At 37.2% G+C, this 19,837-nt stretch overlaps 1 protein-coding gene across 1 annotated transcript in view; it reads right to left on the reverse strand.

The window, feature by feature from the left end:
• Positions 1–19,837, reverse strand: part of LOC120538557 — a 174,712-nt gene that overhangs the window by 99,951 nt on the left and 54,924 nt on the right. Inside the window, exons 8-13 of the mRNA XM_039767952.1 lie at positions 17,482–17,514; positions 16,743–16,775; positions 15,837–15,869; positions 5,093–5,125; positions 2,545–2,568; positions 2,185–2,217 (exon numbers count right to left, since the gene is read on the reverse strand). Coding sequence (XP_039623886.1) covers positions 2,185–2,217; positions 2,545–2,568; positions 5,093–5,125; positions 15,837–15,869; positions 16,743–16,775; positions 17,482–17,514 — 189 coding nt within the window. The remainder of the gene's footprint in view (positions 1–2,184; positions 2,218–2,544; positions 2,569–5,092; positions 5,126–15,836; positions 15,870–16,742; positions 16,776–17,481; positions 17,515–19,837) is intronic.

Genomic DNA, 19,837 nt, shown 5'->3' on the forward strand with positions numbered 1-19,837 from the left:
TCCATATCACAAGAGTTAATATGAAAAAGAATGAACCATCACAGTGCAAGAAACTCAAGTTTACAAATACTTCCCACTTCGTATCAACTTCAAAAATTCTAAAAATGAGTATGAAGTCACTCATACGAAAGCCAGTAGAACCTCTTGATCAAAGAGCAGCTCCTGGCACAGGTAGTACTCTGTGTTCTGTTATGAAGTGCAGGTGACACTGAAGCCATGGCCCTTCAAAAAAGCAAAGACTTCTAACACCACCAGAGGGAGCTCTAAGGTAATTTTACAACTCTGTGACTTCTCTGAACATTTTCGTCTGCTGCCATGTCTTTTTTTTCAGATGCTACTGACCAGAACCATAAATAGAACTGTAGATGTCAACTGACTAGTCTGTTATGGGGCTGGAGCATTACATCTCTTAATTTATATTAAAAGGTTTTAGAACATTCCAAAACTTTTACCAAAAACAGGTCATTCAGCCCATCAGAGTTTTTCATCCTATTCAACTACATTGTCCAAAGACTTGCTTACCATCACACTTTTTGCTTATTTATACAAAATTGCATACAGTACCCCAAATGAGGCCTCACTAGTGCATTATATAACTTAAGCACTTTGACTTGTACTCCACACATCTTGATATATAACCTAATATCCGATTGCCATGTACCTTACTGTCCTTATGAATGGCTTCTGTACATCTACTTGAATCTATAATGGTTTTCTAAAGTATGTGTTTTTATGTCAGTATCACCCATCCTGTATTTAGAATTAATGTTGCTTGTGCCTGAATATACTACTTGTAGGACTCTTGACCAATGAATGAGAGGAAGAAGAGAGTCTTTAAAAGTGCAACCCTGTGTGAAGAGGCTTCCTGTTTGTGGACTGCTTTCGTTTTCCAGAGTTATTTAATCAGCAGTATCTTAACAAAAAGTACATGTGTTTTGCAAGTTGTAGGCATATAACTTGATGACTTGTTGTGTGTATTATACAACATGAATAACTTGAGATTTTTATGGACATTTTTGATAGTGTTTTCTGTTACCCAGCATTGGTCACCATTGGTTCCCATTATATTATTATATTCCCATTATATAAGGGACTTTGTTATGGAATTTCTCCACAAAAACATTGCATTAATTTTTTTTGCCTACCACCACTGCCAACTACATGAGGTAAGTAAAATTTTTTTGTGGAATATTCCTTTAACATGAGTTGAGAAGCATTTTAATGACACAAAATCATATCAGATTAAATGCATCCTTCCATGGCTGAAGGACATCAATATGGGCCAATGGGCCATTCTAACACAGCCATTTGTTAAACCACAAATTTAGGAAAGTACTAAAATAAGGGCATGATAGTAAATTCAGCCTTCACTGACATTGGAAGTAAAATTCCAAATAAGTGAAATTAAATAAGCTGTTTAAAATGAAGGCCACTAGAAGCTCATTTAAAACATTATGGGACACATTTGATCATACATGGGCTAGCATTTCTGAACCACACTGTATACACTTTATTGAGGCCATGTCTCTAAAGAATGAAGTGTTATGAAGGAGCCCAGGTACAGATATTTTATATTTTACATTTTCGGGCCAGCATGTACAGCAGTTAAGAAACTGTAAACAAAATCTATCCAACTATACATCATTGGACCCAGTCAATGAAATTCAGGTTTGGAGGCAAAGTCTAATATATCAACATTAAATGCAAGGCAGACTACCACACCTGTCTGGAGCAGGGCACATGCATCCACACATCTTCATACATTTATACCAGGCCAATTTAGAATTGCCACTTATTCTACTTCACGCATATCTGTGAAGTTAGAGAAACAAGTTACTCTCAGAGAAGATCAACACATGCATGTGGAAATCATGTGAACTCCACAGAGAAAGAGCCTACACTGACATTCAGACCTGAGACTTTGGAATGGAAACCATTGTGGCAGTATGTCACTTTGTAAGCAAAGCAAGTCCTTATTAGATAGCTTTCTTTACATGCTCCTCATGGTGGGTCTTACAAACACTCATGCATTTACTGTAAATCAACATGCCTGCTTGTAGGTCTCAAGCTACAAAATTTCCAACAAAACCTTAGATGGGTGCATATCTCCTACCACCAAAGCTCAAGTAAAATATGTTTGATTACCATTTTGGGATCGGTAAAGGTCAAAATGATTTGACTTACCCGAAAGGGGACTCTCCCTTTGAGGCCTCACATCTGTAATGATAGGCAAACATTGCAAAATCAGGGCTATGGCACCACTTTGCTAGCTTTGCTTATAGTTTTATTAAATATAAGATAATTTGTGAAAAATATGTTTATGAGTACTACATTTGACCTCATTTTAATCTTTAAGCTTTTCATACCTGTGTAATTTTTTCTTCAACTCCAAAGCACCATTTTAACGTATAAACAGAACCGAACCACCATGTGGCTGTTAGTTGACATAAAAAGGTATCAACCTCCCTGTTCTATAACAAAATTTTACAAACAGCTAAAATGAAAAGATCTGTATGACTTTTAATGCAATGATATCTTATTTACCAGATTTGTTGACGTCTTCTGCTTCTGAGAAAAAAAGAAAAAAAGATCATTAAGAATGTTTTGCAATATTTATTAATTTAGCTATTATTTTCATTAATTTTAATTGAAAACAAATAACAATCTCTACAATCAAATCAAACTTAACAAAACCAAAACTCAACCCCTACCCAAAAGAAAGAAAGAGAAGAGAGCTGGCCAACAAAGCAAATCTTTGAAGCAGCAAGGAATCCTTTTCCCCAATATGGAAGATTATTCTACAATGTTATTGATTAGATCCTGACATATTTTTAAAAAGTTTTGAACAGATCCTCTGAGTTAGAATTAGATTTTTTCCAATTTCAGATAGTATAGGACATCAGTTACCCACTAACCCAAAGGAGCAGGGTTGAGCAAGTAGTGAGGTAAAGGCGATTACGATTTGTTTGACTTTCTCCACTTTAAGCCCATCTGGGAGTACACTGAACACAGCTGTCAATGGTTTAGGAGTGACTGTGACACCAAGGGCATCTGATAGGCATTCTAAGAGTTTTGTCCAAAACCATGTCAATCTGGTACACACCCAGGGTGTTGCAAGTTTTATTGAAACTTTATTAAGGTGCTACTGGTGTTGATACATGTTTCAGATATGTCAGGGCTAAATTCATCACTGAGGACTTTCTGTGCAAAGCAAAGGTAAATTCAATGTAACATTGTTCAACATGCAAAATCAGGACAGTAATCCAGAACTTTTTTCTTTAATGTAGCTTAAAAATTTAAGGTAAAAAAATACAAAAAAATATACTAAAAGAGGCAGTGTGGCCTTTAAGGCACATCTCAGAGCTTCCAAACACCAGATACAACTAGGCAGACAACTGTCCTGGGTGCAAGATAATACATTTTTTCACAAAATCTTTACAATTTGTCTCTCTTTTCCTTTCCTTTCCTCCTCTACTCTACTCTTCTCCAGTTGTACAATATTCTTCTTCTCTCCTGACTTTTTATGTCAGACACAGGAATAGCACTTCTGGAACAGACAAAACCTCTGTTTTGAGAAGAGAAGTAGTTGTCTTCCAGCAGCTCCCCCTAACAGCACCAAAGTACCCGAGCAGGGTTGCCCATCGGGACTACAGCTACCATGTTGCCCTGTGGGTGTACAATTGGGAGCTGTACCAGGGAAATACTGCCACCCAGTTTATTGGGAGAAGACATGGCCCAGGGAGGCAGTCTGCATCTGCCCTTCCATGTTGATGGGTACCTGGCTGGAAAAGACATCAGCAACCAATCTGGCCTGGATGTCCATCCAACAATATACAGTACCTCCATTATAAAGATATCATTGCTGCCTGTGATGACAACCATCCCGTATTGTCTGTGAAAGCAGAAATGAATGAAAGTAATGAAAAAACAACAATGTTTTAACTAGGGACAAATAATGGACACACTACTGCAAAAGCAGAGGGTTAAAGTGAGCCTTACATAGTCGTCCATTTAGGTGCTCTGACAGCAGCTCTAACATTAGTAAAAAATATCAGATGCTTTCCCGAGTAACTCTCTGGACAAGTAAACAGGACGGAGTGAGACATGGAAGTTCTGCATCTTTCATTTTTCTAACCATCACCAATCTACACCATTGTTTAATTATATAAAGGCACACACTTCAAATCAAACAGGCACACCAAATCCATTGAGATATCTATAATCAGCTTCCAGGAGTAGTTGTTGTTTTACTTAAGAGACTTTGCCATCTCTCCATTAAAAAAAAATCGAATTTGTTGAAGTTTATAATTCAAATTTTAAGGGTGTGTCTTCAGGTGCTAAATGACTGCTATAAATTTTATTCTAGATAACTGTGTAATATTGTTTAATAATGAGAGAACTTTTAAAATTTGTCAGTCATTCAGTCTTTTACTAACCTGCTTAGCCCTGAACAGGGTGGAGGGGTTTGTGCTGTAGCCTATCCCAGCTAGCATGGGGTGCAAGGCAGGAACAAATTCTGGACAGGTTGCCAGTCTATCACAGGGCAGACACAAACACACACACACATACACTCTAACCACACACTAGGGCCAATTTAGTATTACCAGACCATCTTACCCACAGGTCTTTGGACTGTTGGAGGAAACCAGAGCACCTCGAGGAAACCTATGCAGACGTGAGGAGAACATGCAAACTCCTCACAGGGAGGACCCAAGACATGAACCCTGGTCTCTTTACTTTTAATTTTAATTCCATAGATACATTTATCATATTTTATAATAATTGTATTGACTGTGCATAAAAAATGTACAGTACGTAGTGGGACTGTTTCAACAATTAGCTGGTACATTCTGCATGAAGAGGGTTATTTGGTTCACATGTAACATATTCTATACACTTCAGACACATTATTGCTTGAGTTACACTTGAGGTACTCAATAGTAATACAATTACTATACTGTATTGAAACATTGTAATAAGAGACAACTGAAATATTGCTATTATAGTTATGTCTGTGCATATTTATTGCACCATAACAAATTCCCAACAATGTATAATAATCTTTTTGCTTAAAAGATGATGGAAAGCTTACCTGATGGAGATGTTCTGTTTGGTTCATTTTTATCTGAAACAAATACACAAGAATTAAAACCTCTTTAACAATTGCACAAATAATACTTTCTATAATTTGACATTTTATTGTCAGCAGTAGTAGATACTTATATAAAGCGTTATAAAGTGGAATATTTTTATATTCCCTAGATAGTAAACTATTGATCAATGTTGTTGGAAAAAAAGCTCTTTAATCTTTTCTGTCTTATTGCCTTAATAAAGTGACATAGCTTGTGAGTTCTGTTTTTTTTCTGGTAGCCAAAGTGTGAGACAAATTCTGAATTTGCTACAGATTACACAACTCCTGGAATGCCTCTTTATCTGGGGGCTTTTTTCTGTCAGTCAGGGTTCATGTCCACCATACTGTTAATTTATACTTTTACCTTTCATGGAGGACAGTATATAATGCTATCTGCTTTGAATATAACCAACAGCATAATTAGGATCTTGAAGCTGTAATAGTTGTATTATTAATTTACATAGTAGGAGAGGCTTTTGAATAAACTCCAATTTTGAATTCTGTTTTTTTGATGTTCGCTTCCATTTTGTGTGTGTCTCATTGCAATGACCATATTGATTATGAATGCTATGCTGGTCGCAGTAACTTGATATGTAAGACCTACTTTTCACCTGTTTAAATAAAGCCAATGCCTTATATTGTCAACATGATGCTTCAGAAATGGAAAAAATATCCTACGGTATCATATCTGAAGAGAAATGTTTAGTAGCAGTAAATTGTGGGAATTCAAAAGATTTACATGTAGCTTTAAGGGGCTGGAAACTACATCCTTGACAGATGAAGATTCTGATGGATTATCATATGTTTTCAACACTGTTCATAAAGATGAGCTATTCTGGGGTGTGAGTGCTATGTTGGAGTGCCAGGATGGAGGCAGATTCCTTCCCAGGGTGGGAGGCCTACTTGGAAGGTCAGAAGGTGGCTGCTCCTGAGAGGTATGTCTGCAGAAACCCACAAGCGCACATGACAGCAGAATCCCACTGGTGGTACTCCTAACTGCAGGACAGGCTGGGAACAGTGGAACAGCCCTGTAGCAGAACTTGCGTGCCACTAGGGGGAATTGCACCTGATCTTGAAGGGCTTCGGTGTGTGCAAGGACATGGGAAGTAAAGAAGCTGAGAAGAGTCGGGAGGATGAGAGGAGAGTGGATGAGAATATCTGAGAGGAGTGGAAGGAGACAAGAAAACATATTGTATTATACTGTTGTGGAAAAGGATTTGGAGGTCTTTGAAGTTATTGTAAAATAAAAAAAAATGTCTGTTTGAACCCTGAACAGTGCGGTGTAGTTATGTCTCTGGGTTTAGGGGCTCAGTGGCTCGCCCTGTTGGTGACATGGGTCATGATCACTCTACCTTGGGACATCCAGGCATGTGAAAGAACAAAGAATTTACTGATGGAAATTTCTGGTAGACAATCATTAATATGGACATGAAAAATATGTCAAGTCTTGTGTAATAGTGCAAAATCACTTAATTGTCTAATCAAGTGACTCCAACATTTGCCAATTCCAGCTAGTCCACGAAAACACATTTTAATAGACCCTATAAATGTCTCTTAGGGCAATACCACAATTGTAGTTGTTGTTGATGGGTATTTGAAAGTCACTCACTTCATCCCCTCTTAAGAAATTTCCCTCAGTGATAGAACAGGCAAATATGTGATGGAACTACATATACAGTAGTACCTTTTTCAAGAAGCAGGACGAGCAGCTGGGTTATGTAAATCGGACGACTATATGTTTGATGATGAAATGATGTCTGATGCAGCTTCTGTAATGATGCCTGACAAATTAAGACACTTTTTCATGGACTTAATTATGACGGGTGAAGCTGATGCTTTACAATTATGGGAAGCGTTCAGAGCACCATTAATCTGAAAAGTTGAATGAACAGCGGTTCTTTCGATCATCAAAGAAATGTTAGAAGTAGAAGATTTTGGGAGTTGGTCTCGTCCGATGCGAGAGATGGACGTCTGAAGTGGAGCTCCGCTAGCAGTGGTGCTATTTTTCATATTATTTGCTTATTATTCTGAGATATCCTGTATTTATTCAACCCGAGAGGGACCGCTACAGTATATGTAAACACATATAAACATGGCCAACAAGAAGGGGGTCCGAAAGAATCGAAGACTAAAGCTACATCCAAGCTGCGATCAGCAAGCCCTAGTTCGAGATACGGCCTCTCAGAGACAGACCTGGATCAGATGGGCGAAAGTACAGACTCCTCGGGACCACGGTCCGCTACATCGTCGCCGGCTGAGAGTGAAAAGGGAGCGAAGGTGCGTCGTGAGTGCAGATGTGGATAGCTCGCCGATTGGAGAGGATTACCTGAAACTGGAAAAGGCCGGGAGGTCCGCGGCTTCAGTTACACAATTACGCGGGACTGGAGCAGCGGGGACACCGGCTTCAGCAGAGTCTGCTGCTTCATCTACGGTACAAGAAGGCACATTTGAGCTATCTGAACTGAAAGTGTTGCTCGCTGAGCTCACGCAAGATATAAAGAAAAGTGAGAAGGCTAATGAGAAAGCAACGGCAAAGGCACTTGAGAGACTGAAACAGGAATTAAAACAGGAGATGAAACAGGCCAATGAATGTCTGCGACAGGAAATCCAACAGGAAATCCAACAGGCAAATGAAAGGCTGCGTCAAGAAGTACAACTTGAACTTCGACAGGTGCTGGGTAAAATTGAAGAGCGCATTGAGAAAAACTTGGTTAAACTGAGCACGCTTGCTGATCAATTGGAGCATCTTAGTGAGACATTCACGAATCGGATCGAAATAGCCGAACATCTAGCTGCCAGTGCCGAGGAAAGAGCAGTAAATGTCAGTTCGGAATGTAAAAAACTCGGAGAAAAACTTGGAGACAGACTGGCTGCTTTAGAAGATGGGAGTAGAAGGTATAATGTCAGAATTGAAGGCCTGCGGAGAATCGAAAAGTTTAAACCCTGTGAAATTAGCAACTGAACTTTTTCTAAAATAATCGGGGCGACTTTAAAGCAGAATCTGAGATAGCAGCGGCTTACCGCGTACGCGGATCAAACACCGTCAGACCCCGACCAAGATCTTTTATAGTTCGTTTTGAACGATTATCATTTAAGTTAGAGGTGATGGAACTCCTCAGAAAAAAGGAAAATATTATATATGAAAATTGCCACATTCGCGTCTTCCTGACTTCTCTCCAGCAACAGCTATCAAAGCGCGCCTTCTATAATATTAAACAGCGGCTACGGCAAGCCAATGTCAAATACGGCCTCCTGTATCCGGCAAAACTGAAAGTGGAATGGCAGGGTCATTTCTATGTTTTAAGCTAGCAAGGATGAGGCAGAAAATGAATTAAGAAAGCTGATCCGGGACTATTCTGATACATAATTGTGAGTCATGGCGGTAAATGATAAAGCTAGGATTAATAATCTACTGTCTGGTCTATTTGTTTTTAAATACGGGGTTTATCAGCATATATTCTCATATTCTTATATTATTATTACTTAATTATTACTTATCATTACTTAGTATTACTAGGGCTAAATGTTTATGTTTTATTGTGCTTAATTACGTTTTCCTCTTCATTTTCTTTTCTAATTATTTCATGTGTACCCTAAATGAGACTGTTCAATATCATACCCTTGGTTTGCTGTTATTGCTATTACTGTATTAAGACTTGTTATGCTTGTTTTGGACACATCTTTAACACCATCACCTGGGTTTATTATCTGGGGATATCATCTTAATGCACTAAAATCGCTGATTATATATATATATATATATATATATATATATATATATATATATATATATATATATGTATATGTATATATATATATATATATATATACAGTGGTGTGAAAAACTATTTGCCCCCTTCCTGATTTCTTCTTCTTTTGCATGTTTGTCACACAAAATGTTTCTGATCATCAAACACATTTAACCATTAGTCAAATATAACACAAGTAAACACAAAATGTAGTTTTTAAATGATGGTTTTATTATTTAGGAGAACAAAATCCAAACCTTCATGGCCCTGTGTGAAAAAGTAATTGCCCCCTTGTTCAAAAATAACCTAACTGTGGTGTATCACACCTGAGTTCAATTTCCGTAGCCACCCCCAGGACTGATTACTGCCACACCTGTTTCAATCAAGAAATCACTTCAATAGGAGCTGCCTGACACAGAGAAGTAGACCAAAAGCACCTCAAAAGCTAGACATCATGCCAAGATCCAAAGAAATTCAGGAACAAATGAGAACAGAAGTAATTGAGATCTATCAGTCTGGTAAAGGTTATAAAGCCATTTCTAAAGCTTTGGGACTCCAGTGAACCACAGTCAGAGCCATTATCCACAAATGGCAAAATCATGGAACAGTGGTGAACCTTCCCAGGAGTGGCCGGCCGACCAAAATTACCCCAAGAGCGCAGAGGCGACTCATCCGAGAGGTCACAAAGACCCCAGGACAACGTCTAAAGAACTGCAGGCCTCACTTGCCTCAATTAAGGTCAGTGTTCACGACTCCACCATAAGAAAGAGACTGGGCAAAAACGGCCTGCATGGCAGATTTCCAAGACGCAAACCACTGTTAAGCAAAAAGAACATTAGGGCTCGTCTCAATTTTGCTAAGAAACATCTCAATGATTGCCAAGACTTTTGGGAAAATACCTTGTGGACTGATGAGACAAAAGTTGAACTTTTGGAAGGCAAATGTCCGTTACATCTGGCGTAAAAGGAACACAGCATTTCAGAAAAAGAACATCATACCAACAGTAAAATATGGTGGTGGTAGTGTGATGGTCTGGGGTTGTTTTGCTGCTTCAGGACCTGGAAGGCTTGCTGTGATAGATGGAACCATGAATTCTACTGTCTACCAAAAAATCCTGAAGGAGAATGTCCGCCATCTGTTCGTCAACTCAAGCTGAAGCGATCTTGGGTGCTGCAACAGGACAATGACCCAAAACACACCAGCAAATCCACCTCTGAATGGCTGAAGAAAAACAAAGCGAAGACTTTGGAGTGGCCTAGTCAAAGTCCTGACCTGAATCCAATTGAGATGCTATGGCATGACCTTCAAAAGGCGGTTCATGCTAGAAAACCCTCAAATAAAGCTGAATTACAACAATTCTGCAAAGATGAGTGGGCCAAAATTCCTCCAGGCTGTAAAAGACTCATTGCAAGTTATACATAACGCTTGATTGCAGTTATTGCTGCTAAGGGTGGCCCAAGCAGTTATTAGGTTCAGGGGGCAATTACTTTTTCACACAGGGTCATGTAGGTTTTGATTTTTTTTCTCCCTAAATAATAAAAACCATCATTTAAAAACTGCATTTTGTGTTTACTTGTGTTATATTTGACTAATGGTTAAATGTGTTTGATGATCAGAAACATTTTGTGTGACAAACATGCAAAAGAATAAGAAATCAGGAAGGGGGCAAATATTTTTTCACACCACTGTATATATATATATATATATATATATATATATATATATATATATATATATATATATATATATATATATATATTAAGTGCAAAATTCTTTTCTTTTTTTTTTCTTTTCCTCTTTTAAAGACTATATTGGTAACAGATATCTCTATCTTTTAACCTTAAAGCGCCACTGCATGGGGGCTTGATGTGCTTTGGGCGTGCTCTGTCTCTGGGTATGTCAGAGGACTGGGACTGCGTGAAGTGGGTTTTAGCCTCACCTGGGGAGGCAAAAAGGGAGGGTGGGGGGTTAAGGGGAAGAGAAAGAGAGCAGGCTTGATCTATATCTAATCTATCATCTCAATCTTTATAATTATAACTATCAACGTAATAATAAGCTGCATGGCAACAACTCTTGGGGGAATAGGAAATTAAGACCTAAACTATTTCACTTCCAGTTAAGACTATAATATGACACCAAAAACTCAGAATCAGTGTCTCCATGATGGGACAGTTAACTTCGTAAGCTGGAATGTTAAAGGCCTGAATCACGAATTAAAGAGAAAGAAAGTACTTTCTCACCTAACAGGTCTAAATGCTAAAATAGTATTTTTACAGGAAACCCACTTACTAAGGATCTGCAAAAAGACTGGACTGGCCAAATGTTCCATTCTAGTTTTACAAAGAAAACTAGAGGGGTGGGAATTCTCATACATAGAACAGTACCATTTGTAGCATCAGATGTAGTATTGGATCCTGAAGGGAGATATGTGATGGTCATGGGAGACTTATCTAACTGTAAAATGATTTTGATAAATGTTTATGCACCTAATGTTGATGATAAGGAATTTATACAAAATTTATTTGCATCCATTCCCAATCTGAACACTCATAAACTTATGATGGCTGGGGATTTTAATTGTGTTCTAAATCCACTTTTAGATAAGACTTCCTCCACAGGGGAACGCAACTAACACCGCAAAGATAATTACAAAGTTTATAACTGATCACAACTTATCAGATCCCTGGAGGTTTTTAAACCCAAATTCAAGAACATATTCTTTCTACTCACCAGTACATCATTGCTACTCAAGGATTGATTACTTCTTTATAGATAATAACTTCTTGCCTAAGATTAAATCTTGTAAATACGATGCTATTGTTATTTCAGACCATGCTCCGATGATCTTGGAGCTGAAATTACTAAGCCCCATACACTCACCCGCAGATGGCGTCTCAATCCGCTTCTATTAGCTGACGAGAATTGTACTGAATTTATATCCAAACAAATTGAATTCTTTCTAGAGACAAATACATCCCCTGAGATCTCTGCAGGAATACTCTGGGAAACTCTTAAGGCCTTCTTAAGAGGACAGATTATCTCATATCTTTCCCACAGAAATAAATCCGCAAGAAAGTAGCAGAGATAAAAGCGAAATTACTAAAATAGATGAAGAACATGCCAGACTACCAAGCGAGACTCTACATAAGAGGAGGCAGGCTCTACATTCAGAATTAAACCTCTTGACAACTAAAGAAACCGAACAACTAATTTACAAATCCAGACATCATTATTATGAACATGGAGAAAGCTAATAAGCTTTTAGCGCAACAAATTCACAAGCAAGATATGCATACGCAATCTCGGTAATTACTAACACGAACGGAGATAAAATCATCGAACACAAAAATATAATGTACACTTTTAGAGACTACTATAAATCCCTATATACTACTGAGTTTAAAGAAGACAATATACAATCTAATGCATTTCTGGATAAATTACAGATACCACAAATTGGCGCTTTTAGTGTGGAGGAGCTCGATAAACCTCTGTCATTATCAGAATTACTGGATGCTATAAAGTCACTCCAAGGTGGAAAAGCAGCAGGCCCTGACGGCTACCCTGCAGAGTTTTACAAGAAATTCTCCGCTCAGCTAGCTTCCCTCCTATTAGCAACATTTACAGAAGCCAGAGATAACCAATCTCTTCCACAAACCTTTCGCCAAGCACTAATCACTGTCTTTCCAAAACAAAATAAGGACTTATTACAATGTGCATCATACAGACCAATTTCACTTCTGAATAACGACGTTAAAATACTCTCTAAAATCATAGCTAGAAGGATGGAGAAAGTGCTCCCTCAGTAATATCACAAGACCAAACTGGATTTATTAGGGGCCGACACTTATCTTCAAATCTTCGACGCCTGTTTAATGTAATATACTCACCAACTAAATCAAACACCCCAGAAATATTATTATCATTGGATGCAGAAAAAGCATTCGACATGATTGAATGGAAATACCTTTTACTATTTTGGAGAAGTTTGGGTTTGGCCCAACATTTGTGCATGGATTAAATTACTGTATACTAACCCAGAAGCTTCAGTTTGCATCAATAACATTTGCTCAGACTACTTTAAACTAGAGCGTGGCACAAGACAAGGATGCCCTTTGTCACCACTGCTGTTTGCAATTGCCATTGAACCACTGGCAATACATTGTCGAAATACTGATCAGATAAAGGGGATTAGCAGAGAAGGACTGGAACAGAAAATCTCATTATATGCAGATGACATGGTACTGTATATATCGGACCCAGAAAATTCTGTGCCTGCAGTCTTAGCAGCACTCACAGAATTTCAAAAGCTCTCTGGTCTCAGAATTAATCTGAATAAAAGTGTACTCTTTCCGGTGAATTCAAGCATATAATATTAGATTAGACACCCTTCCTTTTATCATTGCAGAACAGTTTAAATACCTCGGGGTAAACATCACAAGTAAACATAAAGCTCTTTATCAACAAAAGTTTATCGTCTGCATGGAAAAAATTAAACAAGACTTGCATAGATGGTCAACCCTTCATCTCACACTAGCTGGAAGAATTAACACTGTTAAGATGAATATTCTTCCTAAGCTCCTTTTTATTTCAAAACATACCAATATACATTAATAAATCGTTCTTTAAGCAATTAGATTCAACAATAACCTCATTTATTTGGAATTCTAAACATCCACGCATCAAAAGAGCGACCCTACAAAGACAAAAGGCAGAAGGCGGCATGGCTCTACCTAACTTCCAGTTTTATTACTGGGCGCAAATATACAGTCGATAAGAACCTGGACACAAATAGAAGAACATACACAGGCATGGACCGCAATAGAAGTAAAATCCTGCAGTACTTCTTTGTATTCCTTGCTTTGTGCTCCAATAAACACACGTTATCGGCAATACACTAATAACCCAATTGTGCTCCACTCACTTAGAATCTGGAACCAATGTAGAAAGCATTTTAAGACGGAGAAGCTTCTTTCTGTGGCACCCTGCAAAAGAACCACCTCTTTCAACCCTCACAAACATATGCAGTTTTAATATCTGGAAAAATTTGGAATTAACTTGCTTAGAGATCTTTATATAGACAACGTCTTTGCATCCTATGAACAATTACATTCCAAATTTAACATTCCAGCTACAAATTTCTTTCACTATCTTCAAATCAGGAACTTTGTTAAACAGAACCTTCCAGATTTTCCTCATCTTGCACCCTCATCCACGCTGGAAAAATTATTGCTCAATTTCAAGGAGTTAGACTCCATCTCTACAATATATAAAATCCTTTTACAATCCCTTCCTTTCAAAGATCCAAGAGGACACTGGGAAAATGACCTCTCAATTAATATATCAGAAAAGGAGTGGAAAGTAGCAATGCAGAGAATTCACTCAAGCTCCATATGCAAAGCATACAATTATACAACTCAAAATTATATATCGAGCACATCTGTCTCGACTAAAACTCTCCAAAATGTTTCCAGGGCATGATCCAACCTGCGAGCGTTGCAACCAAGCCCCAGCCTCACTAGGTCACATGTTCTGGGCCTGCTCCAAATTAACATTATTCTGGACAAAAATTTTTAATTACCTCTCAGACAGTCTTGGACTCACAATCCCTCCTAACCCATTAACAGCTGTGTTTGGGGTTCTTCCAGAGGGTCTTAAAGTGGAGAAAGACAAACAAATTGTGATTGCATTCACTACACTGTTGGCACGCAGACTTATTCTGATAAACTGGAAGAACCCAAACTCTCCTCTTTTAAGTCAGTGGGAAACTGATGTGTTATATTATTTAAAATTGGAAAAAATCAAATACTCAGTTAGAGGATCTGTGCAGACTTTTTTCAAAACATGGCAGGATCTAATCAGTAATATTTTGAAATGATTTTATAAAGCACAGAGAATTTGTTGATTTAGGTATTTTTACAAGCCTTAAATTTTACACTGTTTGGCTTGCTCTCTCTCTCAAGGGTGGGGATCGATCTGTTCTTAGCATAATTCTTTTTTTGTAAAACTTGATTGCTATGTATTGATTGTAATAAAATTAATAAATAAAAAAAAAAAAAAAAAAAGTAGAAGATTTAACAATGCAGCAATCTGGACTTCCACAAGAAATTAACGAATCAGAGGTAAAGAAAGAGATAACAGCAGATTAAAATTTAACAGTGGAAGACCATAAAAAATTATATCAGAAAAGTTAATTCCAAATATTGTTTTTGACGTTTTAAAGCAAAAGTGAACATAATGCACATATAATAATTCCCATGAAAAAACAATCTCTTTAAATTGTATTTCTGGAAAAACAAACCCGGGGGTTGGTGAGCGAAGCGAGCAGGGGGCAGAGCCCCATAGTTTATCACATATTCGAGATATTTAAATTACATGGTTTTCTTGCCTCACATTCTTCAGATCATGAACAATAATTTATATTAATCTCATTTTTCCTAAATTATTTTCTTGAGTTTCTGAATTTGGTTAAATTTGACTTCAACAAATAGTTAATCAAGAACTGGTTATCAGACCAATTGGTCAAGTAACATCTTGATTCCAATCTTCATTTTATGTGTTTATTGTCAAAATTATGTGCATTCTACTGTCTAATCCTCACCAGCTTCTGCTTCTTTTCCTATTCTTGTAGATGTTTAGCTCAATATGAGGTATACAGTAAACAACTACTGACTTATGGTATATTGGCAATCAAGTTCACTGGCATACATATATGTTCAGGGAAATGACGTTGAGATGAACAGATCTAAAAAAAGACCAGCTCTGCAGTACTCATGACGGATTTAATTCAGATGGCTATCACTTTAATTTGTTACTGAAAGAAACATACTGTGTGCATCACCACAACAGTTTCCTTATTGAAAAATGTAGAATTTGAACAGAATTGCTGGACTGCATAATAGTGTTTCTCACCTCTTTGTATTATTTAATCCAATATTAGTCTTAATATCACTAACCTGTGGCAGAACTTTCACTAGTGTGTCCATCATCTGTAATAATATGAATACATAATAAATTAGGGACATGTCATTAGTTTTCAGTATGAATCTCCTTTATGTCAATCATTCCATACTTTATACCCTTAGTGACTTATTAAGTGTATGAATATCTCAATTTCTGTCTTTCTATGTTTTCATTATTTACATATAGCACCCGTTATGGTTAATAATCGCTATACAGATCACATTTAAATTTATTAAGGTTAAGAAAATCCGCTATACACAATACAAAAAAGGTTCAAGCACCATATGAAGAAAATCTCCACTGAGGTGTTTGTCTCAGATAACAACACAGAGTTATTCAAAAATGGTCTTAATTCTGGTAATTTTTAATTTACAAATATGTGATGTACGCTGCGTGAAAAATCGTCTGAGTTTCCTCTGTGACATGGGTGAAAAAGTGCTTCTCTTCTCTACTACCAGTTAGTGCAATGAACAAAAATGACAATACTATAGGAAAATTCTTTTTAATAACTCAGTATTTGATCTTTTAAAATGTTTATTAATGGAACATAGTCTGTGAAATAAGCAGTGATAATGCTAACTGAAAAAATAAACAAGTAACATTTAAATAGATGAAATCTAATAGTGTGATTAGTCCATTCAATAATACTTTCTTGTGTTATGGTGTTATGCTGAAACCTTTTTTCAATTGTGTGTGAACTGTTGTCATTGTATCTTTTCACTTTCAGTTAAATTCCACAAGTTGATTTAATCACACACATACACACACACACACACACACACACAATCACACAGACGGTGCAGGCAGTGACCACAAAGGTGCTAACACTTAAGAAAGCATTGCACCCTGTCAGGAGTGTGCGCACAATGCAGAACCTAAAGGCAGAATTTTCTACTCACCAGTTGGGGGAATTCTGATGACTGCTTCTGTCTCTGAGAATAATTTCATTATATGAATTATCCACAAAATTTTTCAGTCATTGTTCAAACATTCAGTTGGTTATTAGACATGACTCTATAAAATGTGTGTATGGACAGCAGACAGTTATTAATTTTGTAACTTATTTATCATTTATCAGAACATAACAACTACGAGCAAAGCAATGTAACACAAACACACCAGTGTTCTACTCTTACAGCCTGCACCATACTAATTCACTTCTTCATTTTTATGAAGACTTCTCATAACCTCAATTTGCTTAAACTAAAAAGATTCATTTTCTTTAAACTTTACTCATAGCTCATACCCCACAGTACTAAAATGTGTCTAGTCATCCTGTGAACTTTCCTTAGTGCTGCTATATCTGTTTTGTAATATGGAAACTAAAACTACACATACTGTTGCAGGCGAGGTGGCACACACATTTTATATAACACAATACCTATCCTAGATCTGTATTCAGCACATTGGGCAGTGTAACCTGACATCCTATTAGCCTTCTTAATCACTTCTATGCAATTTTTATTAGGAATAATACATTTGAAACGTAGCTGCACTTTTCAAAAAATTTCAAAGGTAATTCTTCTAGAAATGTACAACATTGACTCTCTGTAACACATATTTCCCTGTGTACTGCACAGCAACTCAAAAAATAGCCATTTTAGGAAATAAAACCAAAAGGAATAAAATTCCACTCACCAGAAGACAGCCTTTGGTTGACTTGTTCATTTTCTGTAAGCAAAGAAACTACAGTATGTATATGACGCTATTTTCAGTGCTAGACTAACATATTAAGAAATGTAGTTGACTGAGTGATAATAAGCAGTAGTTGGTGGAAGGTGATGTGATTCAAAATAGAACCCAAGTAATTGTAATGAAGACTCCTTGGGTGTTGCCAGATAACGTTAAAGCCTGGCATATGTTGTGTGTCTAACGTGTGCTTAAAATCCAGATACATTTCTTCTTTACAACTGTTGCACAGTTAACTCTGGCAATATTGAGGTTGGTATTTTTATTACAATAAGTGATAAAACTTACTGAAGCCCAAAATGTTGTTTCTGTCCACAGTATATATGTGTGTACCATGGTAAAATATGGTTACTTCTGCTTCTTTTCCATGCTTTTGCAAGACCAGTGGTTTTCTTCAGACCTGAGTGTCACTTAACACCTTTACCATTTATGGCACTACTCCTTCTTGAAGGTATCCCTTCTGGGCTCCTAGCTCCTAAAGGAACTATGGCAAAAACCCTCTCTAGGTCCTCTTAGCACAGTTTCTTGACACATTTGACACATTTAAATTAATTAATAAAAAAAATTAATAACACTCAATAATGCTAATACTGTAGTATAAAAAGCAGGAAATGTATTTTTAAAAAGACTTATTGATGGGTGCTTTCTAAAAGGATAGAAATGATGATGACGAGTCCCTTCAAGCCATAACTGCTTAGGTGTTTCTTTGGCCCCCAGAGATTTTGCCAGTTGCAGGGGGGTATATAGATATCTTGTCAGGGTTGCAGTCAGAACATCTTCCTCACAGTACCGCTTGCATCTCAAATGCAGAGCTTTTCCCCACATGAGATTAACAATCTTGTGATGTTTCTAAATTACTATTCGGTAATTACACACATGACTGAAAATTTTTAAAACCACTAGTCATGTTTAGATTGCAAATGACTTTTTTTCCCCCCAGGCTGCAAAAATGTTAATCTTTCTACATCAAAGTGAAAGTTAAAATTGTTTTGCACAATGTGAAATAAAGTAATAGCAGGAATGCCTAGCAGTCTGCACTATTTCTAGTTTAACAATACAAAGTTTAAATCGATAAAGATTCAAAGTTCAAATCAGTAGTGAGTTCCACAAAAAGCAAACTTCACTACTTCTTGTTTCCATCAGTTCATAAACTCTAACAAACATCTTCATTTGCAAGCACCTTTATTCACTGCATACATTACTATAAAATAATAATTAATTAACAATTAGAACAATAGTGCCTCCTATGAAAGGTATGGTTTGAAAGATGGTATACGCTGAAGCTGGAATCTTAGTTGGAGCCATATGTTTTAAGTTTTCTGAGTTAGTGTTGAAAGTTTACTTTGGCAGCACAGTACACACATAAATATAAGCCTCTCATAAAACGTCTTATTTACTAGATAGCAGTTATTTTACACTAGCCATGTGCGCCCAACTACGTTGCACGTGTTAAAGTTGTCTGTGAAGGGCTCTCTGTTTAAACGCGGCTGCCAGTCGTGAACTGGGCCCTTCATCGCACAGCATTATGATTTTTTATAAGGGAAACAAAATTACAAAAGAAAACCCTTGGATATTGATTCGATAGGAACGGCCTACTCTGAATCATTGTCCGAATCGTAATTATGTGGTGGTGTAGGAGCATTTCTGCTTCTGTCCGTTCACAGTCCGTCTCGTTTTCACGACGCTGTCGTTTCCTCTCACAATCTCTTCTCAACCTTTCTCCAATCTCGCAGGTTGCTTTGTGGCAATCCAAAGAGTAAGGCGATATACATGGAGCAATGGTTATGAAAGGGGGACACATAGGTATCCAGGCTCTTTAAAGCATAAATAGAGATCACTTCACTGACATGTGAGCAAGCCACGGTACAACTGTGAGACTGTGGAATGGAATTTAAAATCTATTGCTAGCTTCTGTATGAAAATCTGCATGTCCTCTGTGTGGCTAGGTATTATTTTTAACAGAAGTGTGCTTCCAGCTGTGGAATGCAGTTTTTGACTGTTCCCAGCTGCTTCAGCAGTGTATGACAAGTTTTCTGATAAGCTTCATTCCAAATATAAGGCTGGAATTTATGCTTTCCGTTGTAATCAACACATTTTGTAAAGAATGTTCTGTGGCCTTGGAGTGAAACTGATTTATTTTTTTCTAACCATTCTCTTTGAAGATTTTGTTATAAATGCAGCTGAACCCCCCTTGTCGGGGGCCTTCCTTGCATTTTCTCTCTGTAAGGAAAAGCCACTCTGCTCACCAAGATGTCAGAAATAAAAGATTTTGCTTATTAGAATTGGTGTCTGCCTGCTATTTGTT

Source organism: Polypterus senegalus, chromosome 11 (assembly GCF_016835505.1).
Source record: "Polypterus senegalus isolate Bchr_013 chromosome 11, ASM1683550v1, whole genome shotgun sequence".
NCBI classification, from domain to species: Eukaryota; Metazoa; Chordata; class Cladistia; order Polypteriformes; family Polypteridae; genus Polypterus; species Polypterus senegalus.